Source organism: Solenopsis invicta, chromosome 8, assembly GCF_016802725.1.
Source record: "Solenopsis invicta isolate M01_SB chromosome 8, UNIL_Sinv_3.0, whole genome shotgun sequence".
NCBI lineage: Eukaryota > Metazoa > Arthropoda > Insecta > Hymenoptera > Formicidae > Solenopsis > Solenopsis invicta.
Window position 1 is genome coordinate 5,953,762 of NC_052671.1, and position 12,287 is coordinate 5,966,048.

General features: G+C 30.8%; 3 protein-coding genes across 3 annotated transcripts in view; 2 read left to right on the forward strand and 1 right to left on the reverse strand.

Annotated features, from left to right (window-relative positions):
• LOC105196796 (bifunctional heparan sulfate N-deacetylase/N-sulfotransferase) overlaps window positions 1-12,287 on the forward strand; it is a 317,002-nt gene that overhangs the window by 39,982 nt on the left and 264,733 nt on the right. The gene's annotated exons all lie outside the window — the stretch shown is intronic.
• LOC120358431 overlaps window positions 1-12,287 on the reverse strand; it is a 163,571-nt gene that overhangs the window by 2,861 nt on the left and 148,423 nt on the right. The window lies entirely within an intron of this gene.
• On the forward strand, window positions 1,809-8,830 carry LOC113003854. The gene is made up of 3 exons (XM_026135129.2): window positions 1,809-4,027; window positions 7,754-7,849; window positions 8,222-8,830. The coding sequence occupies exons 1-3, from the start codon at window positions 3,961-3,963 to the stop codon at window positions 8,407-8,409; spliced, it is 351 nt and encodes a 116-aa protein (XP_025990914.2). The 5' UTR covers window positions 1,809-3,960; the 3' UTR covers window positions 8,410-8,830.

Genomic DNA, 12,287 nt, shown 5'->3' on the forward strand with positions numbered 1-12,287 from the left:
AGAACTCATTTTCAAACTATTAAGTTGTATCGTCACATTTTTGTAACATCCTAAATAATATTTTATAATTTTGAGTTAAAAATTTATTGGACAATATATCAGCAAATGTAAACGTTAAATTTTCCATTTAAAATATTAATTATTAACAAAGTTATTGTGCAAAATGTAAATGGGGATTTATAATACCACCTTCTCATCTATTCATTATAACGATCCGAGAAATGTTGGGCGACGTTAAATATCTACCTTTTCGCGAGATACATCGCGTTACATAATCCATTCGGCAAACGAGCCTAATGAACCTCTGTTGGTAGATACAGCAGTGTTTGCATGATAGAGCCGTAACACGATTTTATCACTTATGTAAGTTATATACGTACTCTCGCATGGCGTGGTAATAAATTCGCGATAATTACACCGGGTGCAACTAAACGAAGTTATTAACTAGAAAGGTTTAAGATCTCACGCAAAAAAAAAAACCTGAAACGATGCGTCAACGTACGTCGTGCCTACATATCTCCGTAGTCGTCACATTCGGCCAATTATAAATCGATTCGTTATATACGATGACATAATTGGAACGCGAGCAATCTGTCGCCGCGTGTTACCCGAACATGCGTACATCATATGACTTCTCGTGGCCGGTGGCTGTGCGAGGGTTGGCAATATTTACCGTGCGCTAATATTGGCCTTTGCTATTGGCTATTTGCCAGTAAATAGAAATTTTCCCCGTAGTCCTGGATACTTCACCAGAGTATCACCGGCGCACATCGAGCAATTATCCTTTTCCTTCGTGCTGCGCGCGATAACCCCGGTACACAATCCTAGAAGACGTAAGCTGTTCTGTAAAATAGAACGTCAGCAGTACCTCTAACTACAGTTACAGTTTCCTAAATGTGATAAGATAACTTCTCGCGACGCGAACTGAAAGATTTTTCTGCACGGGACGCGTGTCGCGTCGCGTCGCGGTAAAGTATCACGAGAGAGGAAGAGACGAGTCGAAACTAAAGTAAAGCACCGTAGAAAAATAACGGAGATAAATCGTAGCGTTACGATCGCGGAGGGTATGTCACTTTGGCGTTGTAACAGTTACATGGTTACGTCAGTCGCCACGCAACTTCCTCGTAGTTGCAACAGTAAACTGTCGTGACTCTTATTCGCTATATACGTGCCAAGATCACGACACATACATAGACGCGCGTACGTATCTCTCGCGCGACAGTTTCTCTGCGAACTTAATGCAGACACGGTACTTTTACTGACGTAAAGACGTCGTATTCACGACGGGCGGCGAAAAATATTAATCGGAAAGTATTAGAAGCGTTCGGAGCGCTCTTGCGTCAAATATTGTCGCTCGCGTGACAATTGGCACGAGGCTTTTTTGCGTTTCTATAAAAAGTATCTCGCCACATGAAACACACTTACGTGCTCATAACGTAATCAAAGAAAGGGGAGAAAAAGTGAGCGACAAAACGAAAGAGAAAGGAGCAGTCGGTCACGCGACGTAAGAGAGCTATCAGTTGGACGTCTTTATCTCCGCGCTATTAACCGCAATGTTTCCTCGGCGCTGCTTAAAGGGTAAGCGGTTTTCCTGTTAATTGTCCGCCGTTTCTGCGACGAGAGGAAACGCGAAAATAAGTCCCGGTCACGTAATGGCCATGATTAATGGATTACGACGCGCTGTAAATTATAAGTCGTGAGGTGTCGCAGTGAATAGTGGACACTCACGATCAGACGTGACGCGCAAGTAGCAGCGGTACTGATATGGTCAGACAGTAGATACGGCGCGCGCTTTGTGCGGTCTTTGTGCGGTCTTAGGATCGTGTGATATCTTAATCGCGGATTACAAAGATAACATATAGAGTGTTGAAAAATTGTTGGAAGACTGCTAAATGCTCGTTTGACATAACGAAGCCTGTTTATAAACACTTCTCTAAAGATCGATTATTTCTGTTGAAACACACAATGCAAATTAGTATATCAATAGAATTATTAATGGAATATTAAATAAAATGACGTTATTAATTAAAACATATTATATCATAAATATTAAATTGATCGTAATCTCGTTATAAATCGTTCATTGTTGCGCGCGTAATTGTTAGCGATACGTGGAACATAATTTAAAGCGTAAGCAAATCTAAAGATACGATTTTCAGAATCGGACGCGCAAACAAATCTAAGATACGATTTTCAGAATCGGACGCTACTTCAAACTTGTACACATAATGGCATAGATAGGTATACTGAGTAATGAGCCGTATTTCACGCATTGGCGCAGAAATAACTACGTGTACATATATCAACAGTATTGGACTTCCATTCGATGGAATAAATATGTTCGAGGAAAATAAGCTCTCCCCGGGGGAAAACCATAGAGACAGCACCGTGCAACAGGGGAATACCGATAATAATGGAACAGCGATTGTGGGATGATGATTATTATCGAAGTACGAAAGGAAGGGAGCCGCGTAATCACATTGCTATAACTAAACAGAGTTAGCCATAATTGAAGAGAGAGAGAAAAAGAGATACGCGCCGGTCAGCCGTGGGACTAAATCGACCGTGTCATCGTGAACCCAGTCGTAGATTCGCGTTGGCCCGACTCAGGTGGGTTAAACGAATAGCGGTCGGTAAATAGATCGACGAAGAGTGACGAAGGACGCGGACGACGGCGATTGGGCGAGCACCCTTGTCTCCATCGGCCAACCACTTTCGCGCGCCAAGAAGCTATCTCTCTTCTTGCCTCTCTTTGCCTTTTGTTGGAATGAAGGCCGCTTAAATAAGCTCGACTTCGATAAGGATTGCAAGTGAAGGGAAATAAATTACTTAGTTCGTAATATCGCGAGCGGCCCACCTTATTACCTCAGGCTGCCCCTGCTACTAATCCACCTCCGTCATTTTGCGTTCACCCGCTTCTGTTCAACGCCCCGCTCATTTGACAGAAATAGCAAGGCGACGTTAAAGACGCGGAAATATTTTTCTCTATTCTTCCCTTGGAACTCGAGCGCAAGAATTTTTCTTTGATTATGAAAAAAACGGATATTGCACTATTTAATTATCAGCACAGAGATTGCATCATACGCGATGATGCGCGTGATAGGCGGTGATACGCGATAACGTTACAAAATGTTTAACTAACGGAACTGTCGCGCATAAAGTTTTCCCTCTGCACTAGCGATTGTATTTGTAATTCGTTTCAAACATTCCAACATTTTTGTATCCTCTCGCGCCGCACGCAAACTTACACTGCATTACCACGTGCTTTTTTAATTCATGTAAAAAAAAAATACGAAAATTCTCTTTTTCCACGATTTCAACCGTATTTTTGTTCCCTACAACGTCATGTTGAATTCACTTTTGTCTCTGATATTTTCCGTTATTTATACCGAGTGTTCTGCAACTATCGTACATTATTTCTATAGCATATCCGGCCCAATAGTTGATTTTACCTTCCCTATCATGTGTCGCATACATGTACGTGTGCGTGTACGTGTCATACATCAGCAATCAGCTAATAATGACAAATAATCGATTCCTAATCAATTTTAATTATGTAAATTTCTTTATCTTAAATATTACAAATTTTTTTTACTTTTTTATATTTAAAAAATACATTTATAAATAAACTCAACATTTATTTTATCACATAATCTATCGTGTATTATAAGCGTTATATTTTATTTATTTGTTTGTTAAAAATCCGTATTTGTTAAGAAAATAATTTTACAGTTTGAAGTAATTTTTACATTTTGATTTTGTTATGAAGATGTCCATAAGAGACATCGTATTTAACAATCTAATCTCTGATCTGTAGTTACTGATAATATATAGGTTATTAAAACCTTGAAAGTTTATCACAGGTTTATATACGAACACTGCGATAATAACTATGTCACTATACGTTCGATTTTCATTAATGATAGTTCAAAATCAGATATTAACAAAGCTACAGGAAAAATGCAAGGGCAAAATCGCTTTTCCGTTATAATATTTTTGGTGGTCGTACTCTCTATTCTTCATTCAAGTAAGTGATGTAAATTTTTGGCAACTTATTCGATCGTTAACAATTTTAATAATGATAATGGCAAAAATGTAGAAAAAAATGATTTATAATAATTTACCGTACTGTCATTTTGATACTATACAACCATATATCATATTTTAATCAAGGATGGGAAGTAACAAGTTACAATAAGTAACGTTACTATTTACATTATTATAATACTTATTTATAATTTGATAATAATGTTACAATCTTCCAAGGTAATAATGATAAGGCTGTGGTTGGACTAGTTATTTTTAACACTCAATTTATTACCATTATGTGTTACTCATTAAAAAATATTAACTCGTAATTTTCGTTATTAACAAGTTAAAGTAATGAGTTACTTTTGCATTACTTTCGCTCGTTACGTAACGAGTCAACTAATAAATTACTTTTCTCAATGAGTAATGTAGAATCAGTTGCTTGTTTCTGATTGAAAATGACTATTCTTTAACCCTGCAGTTATCATTATTATGAAAAATTGTAACGTCTAAATTGTTATTATAATTTTTAATAAATATAAATATTTTAGATATAAATTGTAGATATAATTAAAAATTACATTTTAACAATTTTCCAGGTAGTAAACGTCAAAATGTCATCAAAGATGTTATTTTGATATTAAAATAATGACAAATAACGTCAGCTTGCTATTTGGATGTTGTATATGTAATAAAATTAGTTTAGAAAATATGAATAATAATTAACAACTGCTATAAATTGCTATATAATGAATTAATATTAAAAACCGTAAACTATAGAATTATTAAGTTTGTAATAATTACATAATCAAAATTTACTTTACTGTGCAATTAGTTAATATAGCTTTGACGTAGATAATCGCTTTTCTTTCCCAATTTTATTTTAACATGGCCATTAATATAAAAATATTTTAATTAGTTTTGATCTACGTCTTTTTTTAAGACATTTATGTCTCTTTTAAGGTATGGCCCGGAGATGTTATAGTACGAACATGGATGGGTCATATTAGGAGATGAATTGTACGATGGGTATGCCTTTATGTATCAAAGTTACAAGCGGTCAGTATCTAAAATGAAAGAGATTTATGACTTTTATAACACATTTGTGGATCCTACGTTTAAAATACTTTATATAAATAATGTTTTTCAAAATGTTGCAATATTTACTCAACTCTATTTTACAATATGCTATCGCAACGTTAAAAAACTTTATTCGCATTCTTTCTAATTTCAAGTTCTTTTGTATTTTCTTTTTGAATAGGTTATAGAAATTCATGTATTTTTTAAGTATTTCATGAAGCATTCAAAGATGCGTAAGAATGTGGTCCTTGTCTTTTACTAATTAAACAATACAACCTTTAATAGAGTGTTTATGTACATGTATAAGTGTAGAAATTGTAAGTTAAAAGTAAAACATCTTCTTTCAGATAATATACGTGCATGCGCTATTGGAAACTTTTGTGAAATTTATAAGCACGTGATCACAGAATGTTATGAATGCAACTCAGATCTGTGTAATGCGTCTACTAAAAATATGGTATCAATTATCACTATACTAACCTCAGGATTGATTACGCTGTTTTGGTCAATTCAATAATTCTTATAATTTTTTATAGTTATTTAATCTTGCCGTTTGTAATATCACAACCTTCTTAAAAAACTTAACTCTAGAATACACCGTATCGGCGGAACAAAATTTTGCTTCCGTGCCGTTTAATCTCTAAGTGAGCAATTTTGATCAGCCATAGCGATCGATAGTGGAGATACTTTAAACTCTTCTCTTTTCCTCCATCCAAAATCTCTTTTCTCATTCCGTCTTCACACAGCAAGCGATCCAAATTTCATACGAAGTCTCTATTAAATCATACAATGTATTTTAGGATTAATATTGTTATTAAAATGTTTATTTCTGTTTTTATAATTAATGAGTTTTTTTAATTCGACATTATTGTAATCTCAATCTGTATTAATTACTACATTGGATGTTGGAGCAAAAATGTATATTAAAAGAGTTTCATTAAACTATTAAGAAAATAATTTTATCACATAATTTCTTTTTTTTAGTCATTAAATTTTATGTTTAATATGGTATCATAGATACTGAAGATTCTCTAAGCAGTTATATAAATATAACACTTTTTAAAATATTTTTCTCTTTTAAAGTAAGTAGGATATATTATTTCTATAGCACATCCGGCCCAATAGTTGATTTTACCTTCCCTATCATGTGTCGCATGCATGATACGTGTACGTGTCATACATCAGCAATCAGCTAATAATGACAAATAATCGATTCCTAATCAATTTTAATTATGTAAATTTCTTTAACTTAAATATTACTAAATTTTTTTACTTTTTTATATTAAAAAAAACATTTATAAATAAAATTACCTTAATTTTATCACATAATCTATCGTGTATTATAAACGTTATATTTTATTTATTTGTTTGTTAAAAATCCGTATTTGTTAAGAAAATAATTTTACAGCTTAAAGTAATTTTTACATCTTGATTTTGTTATAAAAATGTCCATAAGAGACATCGTATTTAACAATCTAATCTCTGCTCTCTTGTTACTGATAATATATCGATGATTAAAATCTTGAAAGTTTATCACAGGTTTATATACGAACGCTGAGATAATAACTGTCATTATACGTTCGATTTTTATTAGTAATAATTCAAGATCAGCTATTAACCAAGCTACAAAAAAAAAATGCAAGAGCAAAATCGCTTTTCCGTTATAATATTTTTGGTGCTCGTACTCTCTATTCTTCATTCAAGTAAGTACTGTAAATTTCTGGCAACTTATTCGATCGTTAACAATTTTAATAATGATAATGACAAAAATGTAAAAAAAAATTGATTTATAATAATTTTTGCTACCGTACTGTCATTTTGATAGTATACAACCATATATCATATTTTAATCAAGGATTGGAAGGAACAATTTACAATATGTAACGTTACTATTATAATACTTATTTATAATTTGATAATAATGTTACAATCTTCCAAGGTGATAATGATAAGGCTATGATTGAACTAGTTATTTTTGACACTCAATTTATTACCATTATGTGTTACTCATTAAAAAATATTAACTCGTAATTTTCTCGTTATTAATAAGTTAAAGTAATGAGTTATTTTCACTCGTTACGTAACAAGTCAACTAATGAATTACTTTTCTCAATGAGTAATGTAGAATAAGTTGCTTGTTTCTAATTGAAAGTGACTGTTTTTTAACGCTGCAGTTATTATCATTGTGAAAAATTGTAACGTCTAAATTGGTATCGTAATTTTTAATAAATATAAATATTTTAAATATAAATTATAGATATAATTAAAAATTACATTTTAACAATTTTCCAAGTAGTAAACGTTATTAAATGTCGTCAAAGATGTTATTTTAATATTAAAATGATGACAAATAACGCCAGCTTTAGATGTATATTTAATAAAATTAATCTAGAAAATATTAGCAATAATTAACAGGTGCTATAAATTGCTATGTAATGAATCAATATTGAAAATCATAAACTATAAAATTATTAAGTTTGTAACAATTACATAATCAAAATTTACTGTAAAATTAATTAATATAGTTTCAACGTAGATAATCTCTTTTCTTTCCCAATTTTATTTTAACATGGCCATTAATATAAAAATATTTTAATTACTTTATGATCTACATCTTTTTTAAAGTATTTATGTCTCTTTTAAGGCATGGCCCGGAGATGTTATGGTACGACCGTGGGTGAATCATACGAAGAGATGTATTGTCCGTGGGGTTACCCTTTATGTGTCAAATTTTCAAACAGTCAGTATCTAAAATAAAAGAGACTTATGACTTTTATAACACATTTGTGGATTCCACGTTTAAAATACTTTATACGAATAATGTTTTTCAATATGTTGCAATATTTACTCAGCTCTATTTTTTACTTTTTAATGCTGTTGCAACGTTAAAAAACGTCATACGCATTTTTTTTAATTTCAAGTTCTTTTGTATTTTCTTTTTGAATAGGTTATAGAAATTTGTGTATTTTTTAATTATTTCATGAGCGTTCAAAGATACGTAAGGATGTGGTCCTTGTCTCTTACTAATTAAACAATACAACCTTTAATAGAGTATTTATGTACATGCATATTTATAGAAATTGTAAGTTAAAAGTAAAACATCTTCTTTCAGATTTCTATGGCCATGATTTTCGTGCATGCGGTGTTGAAAACTTCTGTGAAATAGCGAGGGACAAGTTAGAGTTAACAGAATGTTATGAATGCAACTCAGATCTGTGTAATGCTTCTACTAAGAATATGGTATCAACTATCACTATACTAACCTCAGGATTGATTACGCTGTTTTGGTCAATTCAATAATTCTTATAATTTTTTATAGTTATTTAATCTTGCCGTTTGTAATATCACAACCTTCTTCAAAAACTTAACTCTAGAATTAGACACTGTATCGGCGGAACAAAATTTTGCTTCCGTGTCGTTTAATCTCTAAGTGAGCAATTTTGATTAGCCATAGCGATCGATAGTGGAGACACTTTAAACTCTTCTCTCTTCTCCCATCCTAAACCTCTTTTCTCATTCCGTCTTCACACAGCAAGCGATCCAAATTTCATACGAAGTCTCTGTTAAATTGTACAATGTATTTTAGGGTTAATATTGTTATTAAAATGTTTATTTCTGTTTTTATATTTAATGAGTTTTTTTAATTCGACGTTATTGTAATCTCAATCTGTATTAATTACTACTTTGTTTTTTTTAGCAAAAATATATATTAAAAGAGTTTCATTAAACTATTAAGAAAATAATTTTATCACATAATTTCTTTTCTTTTAGTCATTAAATTTTATATTTAATATGATATCATAGATACTGAAGATTCTCTAAGCAGTTATATAAATATAACAGTTTTTAAAATATTTTTCTCTTTTAAAGTAAGTAGGATATATTATTTCTATAGCACATCCTGCCCAATAGTTGATTTTACCTTCCCTATCATATGTCGCATACATGATACGTGTACGTGTCATACATCAGCAATCAGCTAATAATGACAAATAATCGATTTTAATTATGTAAATTTCTTTATCTTAAATATTACTAAATTTTTTTTATTTTTTATATTTAAAAAAAACATTTATAAATAAAATCAACATAATTTTATCACATAATCTATCGTGTATTATAAACGTTATATTTTATTTATTTGTTTGTTAAAAATCCGTATTTAATAAGAAAGTAATTTTACAGCTTGAAGTAATTTTGACATCTTGATTTTGTTATAAAGATGTCCATAAGAGACATCGTATTTAATAATCTAATTTCTCTCTGATTTCTTCTCCTTCCGTTACTGATAATATATCGATAATAACAACCTTGAAAGTTTATCACAGGTTTATATGCGAACACTGAGATAATAACTGTCATTATACGTTCAATTTTTATTAGTGATAGATCAAGATATTAACAAAGCTACAAAAAAAATGCAAGAGCAAAATCGCTTTTCCGTTATAATATTTTTGGTGGTCGTACTCTCTATTCTTCATTCAAGTAAGTACTGTAAATTTTTGGCAACTTATTCGATCGTTAACAAATTTAATAATGATAATGACTAAAATGTAGAAAAAAATGATTTATAATAATTTTTACTACCGTACTGTCATTTTTATACTTTACAACCATATATCATATTTTAATCAAGGATGGGAAGTAACAAGTTACAATAAGTAACGTTACTATTTACATTATTATAATACTTATTTATAATTTGATAATAATGTTACAATCTTCCAAGGTGATAATGATAAGGCTATGATTGAACTAGTTATTTTTGACACTCAATTTATTACCATTATGTGTTACTCATTAAAAAATATTAACTTGCAATTTTTTTGTTATTAACAAGTTAAAGTAATGAGTTACTTTCTCTCGTTATGTAACAAGTCAACTAATGAATTACTTTTCTCAACGAGTAATGTAGAATAAGTTGCTTGTTTCTAATTGAAAGTAACTAATTGAAAGTAATTGAAAGTAACTTTTAACGCTGCAGTTATCATTATTGTGAAAAATTGTAACGTCTAAATTGTTATTGTAATTTTTAATAAATATAAATATTTTAAATATAAATTATAGATATAATTAAAAATTACATTTTAACAATTTTCCAGGTAGTAAACGTCAAATGTCAAAAATGTTATTTTAATATTAAAATGATGACAAATAATACCAGCTTTGGATGTATATTTAATAAAATTAATATAGAGAATATTAGCTATAATTAACAGGTGCTATAAATTGCTATGTAATGAATTAATATTAAAAATCATAAACTATAAAATTATTAAGTTTGTAACAATTACATAATCAAAATTTACTGTAAAATTAACTAATATAGCTTCAACGTAGATAATCTCTTTTCTTTCCCAATTTTATTTTAACATGGCTATTAATGTAAAAATATTTTAATTAGTTTATGATCTACATCTTTTTTTTAAGGCATTTATGTCTCTTTTAAGGCATGGCCCGGAGATGTTATGTTAAGATCGAGGGTGAATCATATAAAGAGATGAATTGTCTGCGGAATTGCCCTTTATGTGTCAAATTTTCAAACAGTCAGTATCTAAAAAAAAGAAACTTATGACTTTTATAACACATTTGTGGATCCTACGTTTAAAATACTTTATACGAATAATGTTTTTCAATATGTTGCAATATTTACTCAGCTTTATTTTTTACTTTTCAATATGCTATCGCAACGTTAAAAAACTTTATTCGCATTTTTTTTAATTTCAAGTTCTTTTGTATTTTCTTTTTGAATAGGTTATAAAAATTTGTGTATTTTTTAATTATTTTATGAGCGTTCAAAGATGCGTAAGAATGTAGTCCTTGTCTCTTACTAATTAAACAATACAATCTTTAATAAAGTATTTATGTACATGCATATGTATAGAAATTGTAAGTTAAAAGTAAAACATTTTCTTTCAGATTCGAATGGCCATTATGTTCATGCATGCGGTATTGAAAACTTCTGTGAAATTAATAAGGACGTGCTCACAGAATGTTATGAATGCAACTCAGATCTGTGTAATGCTTCTACTAAGAATATGGTATCAACTATCACTATACTAATCTCAGGATTGATTACGCTGTTTTGGTCAATTCAATAATTCTTATAATTTTTTATAGTTATTTAATCTTGCCGTTTGTAATATCACAACCTTCTTATAAAACTTAACTCTCGAATACATAGTATCAGCGGAACAAAATTTTGTTTCCGTGCCGTTTAATCTCTAAGTGAGCAATTTTGATCAGCCATAGCGCTCGATAGTGAAGACATTTTAAACTCTTCTCTTTTCCCCCATCCTAAACCTCTTTTCTCATTCCGTCTTCACACAGCAAGCGATCGAAATTTCATACGAAGTCTCTATTAGCTCGTACACTCTATTTTAGGGTTAATATTAAAATGTTTATTTCTGTGTTTATAATTAACGAGTTTTTTTAATTCGACGTTATTGTAATCTCAATCTGTATTAATTACTACTTTGTTTTTTTTTAGCAAAAATATATATTAAAAGAGTTTCATTAAACTATTAAGAAAATAATTTTATCACATAATTTCTTTTCTTTTATTCTTTTATTGAATTTTATATTTTATGGTATCACAGATATTGAAGATTATCCAAGACAGCTATACAAATTTAACAGTTTTTTAAATATTCTTCTTTCTTAAAACAAGTAGGATGTAAATCCGGATCTCACATGCAATTAATTACAATATAAGTGACTGTCACTGGGTGATTTAATAAGATCGAATAAATCAAATCTTGTTTAGTTTAGAGAGCTTGTATTTGATACGTTTTTACGTTTTTTGCAATTTAATTGGTTAATAGGTTATCTTAAACGACGTGAAATTTGTAATGTACCGAATATTATAATAAAATAATTAATATAATTGTTACTTTGCGCATAATCCGAAGACCGTTACCCGACAGTGGGAATTTAAACGTCCGCAATGGCGGTAATTGTGACACCACACATTTAACATTCCCCCGCCGTCCCATCTGCACAGCGTGTGCCGTCCGTTTTCTCGTTACGGCGTTACCACCGGGGTGTGTACACACAAACCGAACGGTGGTTAATGGACCGAGGCAATAAAGCGGACGGCGTTACATCGATTACCAGCCTGGAACGGAACTTTCTGCGATCCGGCAATAACTCTAAATATCGAGGTATCGGTCCGTACC

Bases quoted from the DNA above. Each gene is read 5' to 3' on its own strand.
- LOC113003854 (XM_026135129.2), top strand. From the start codon at position 3,961: ATGCAAGGGCAAAATCGCTTTTCCGTTATAATATTTTTGGTGGTCGTA. The intron at 4,028-7,753 runs GTAAGTGATGTA...GTCTCTTTTAAG, and splicing joins ACTCTCTATTCTTCATTCAA to GCATGGCCCGGAGATGTTAT. The intron at 7,850-8,221 runs GTCAGTATCTAA...ATCTTCTTTCAG, and splicing joins ATGTGTCAAATTTTCAAACA to ATTTCTATGGCCATGATTTT.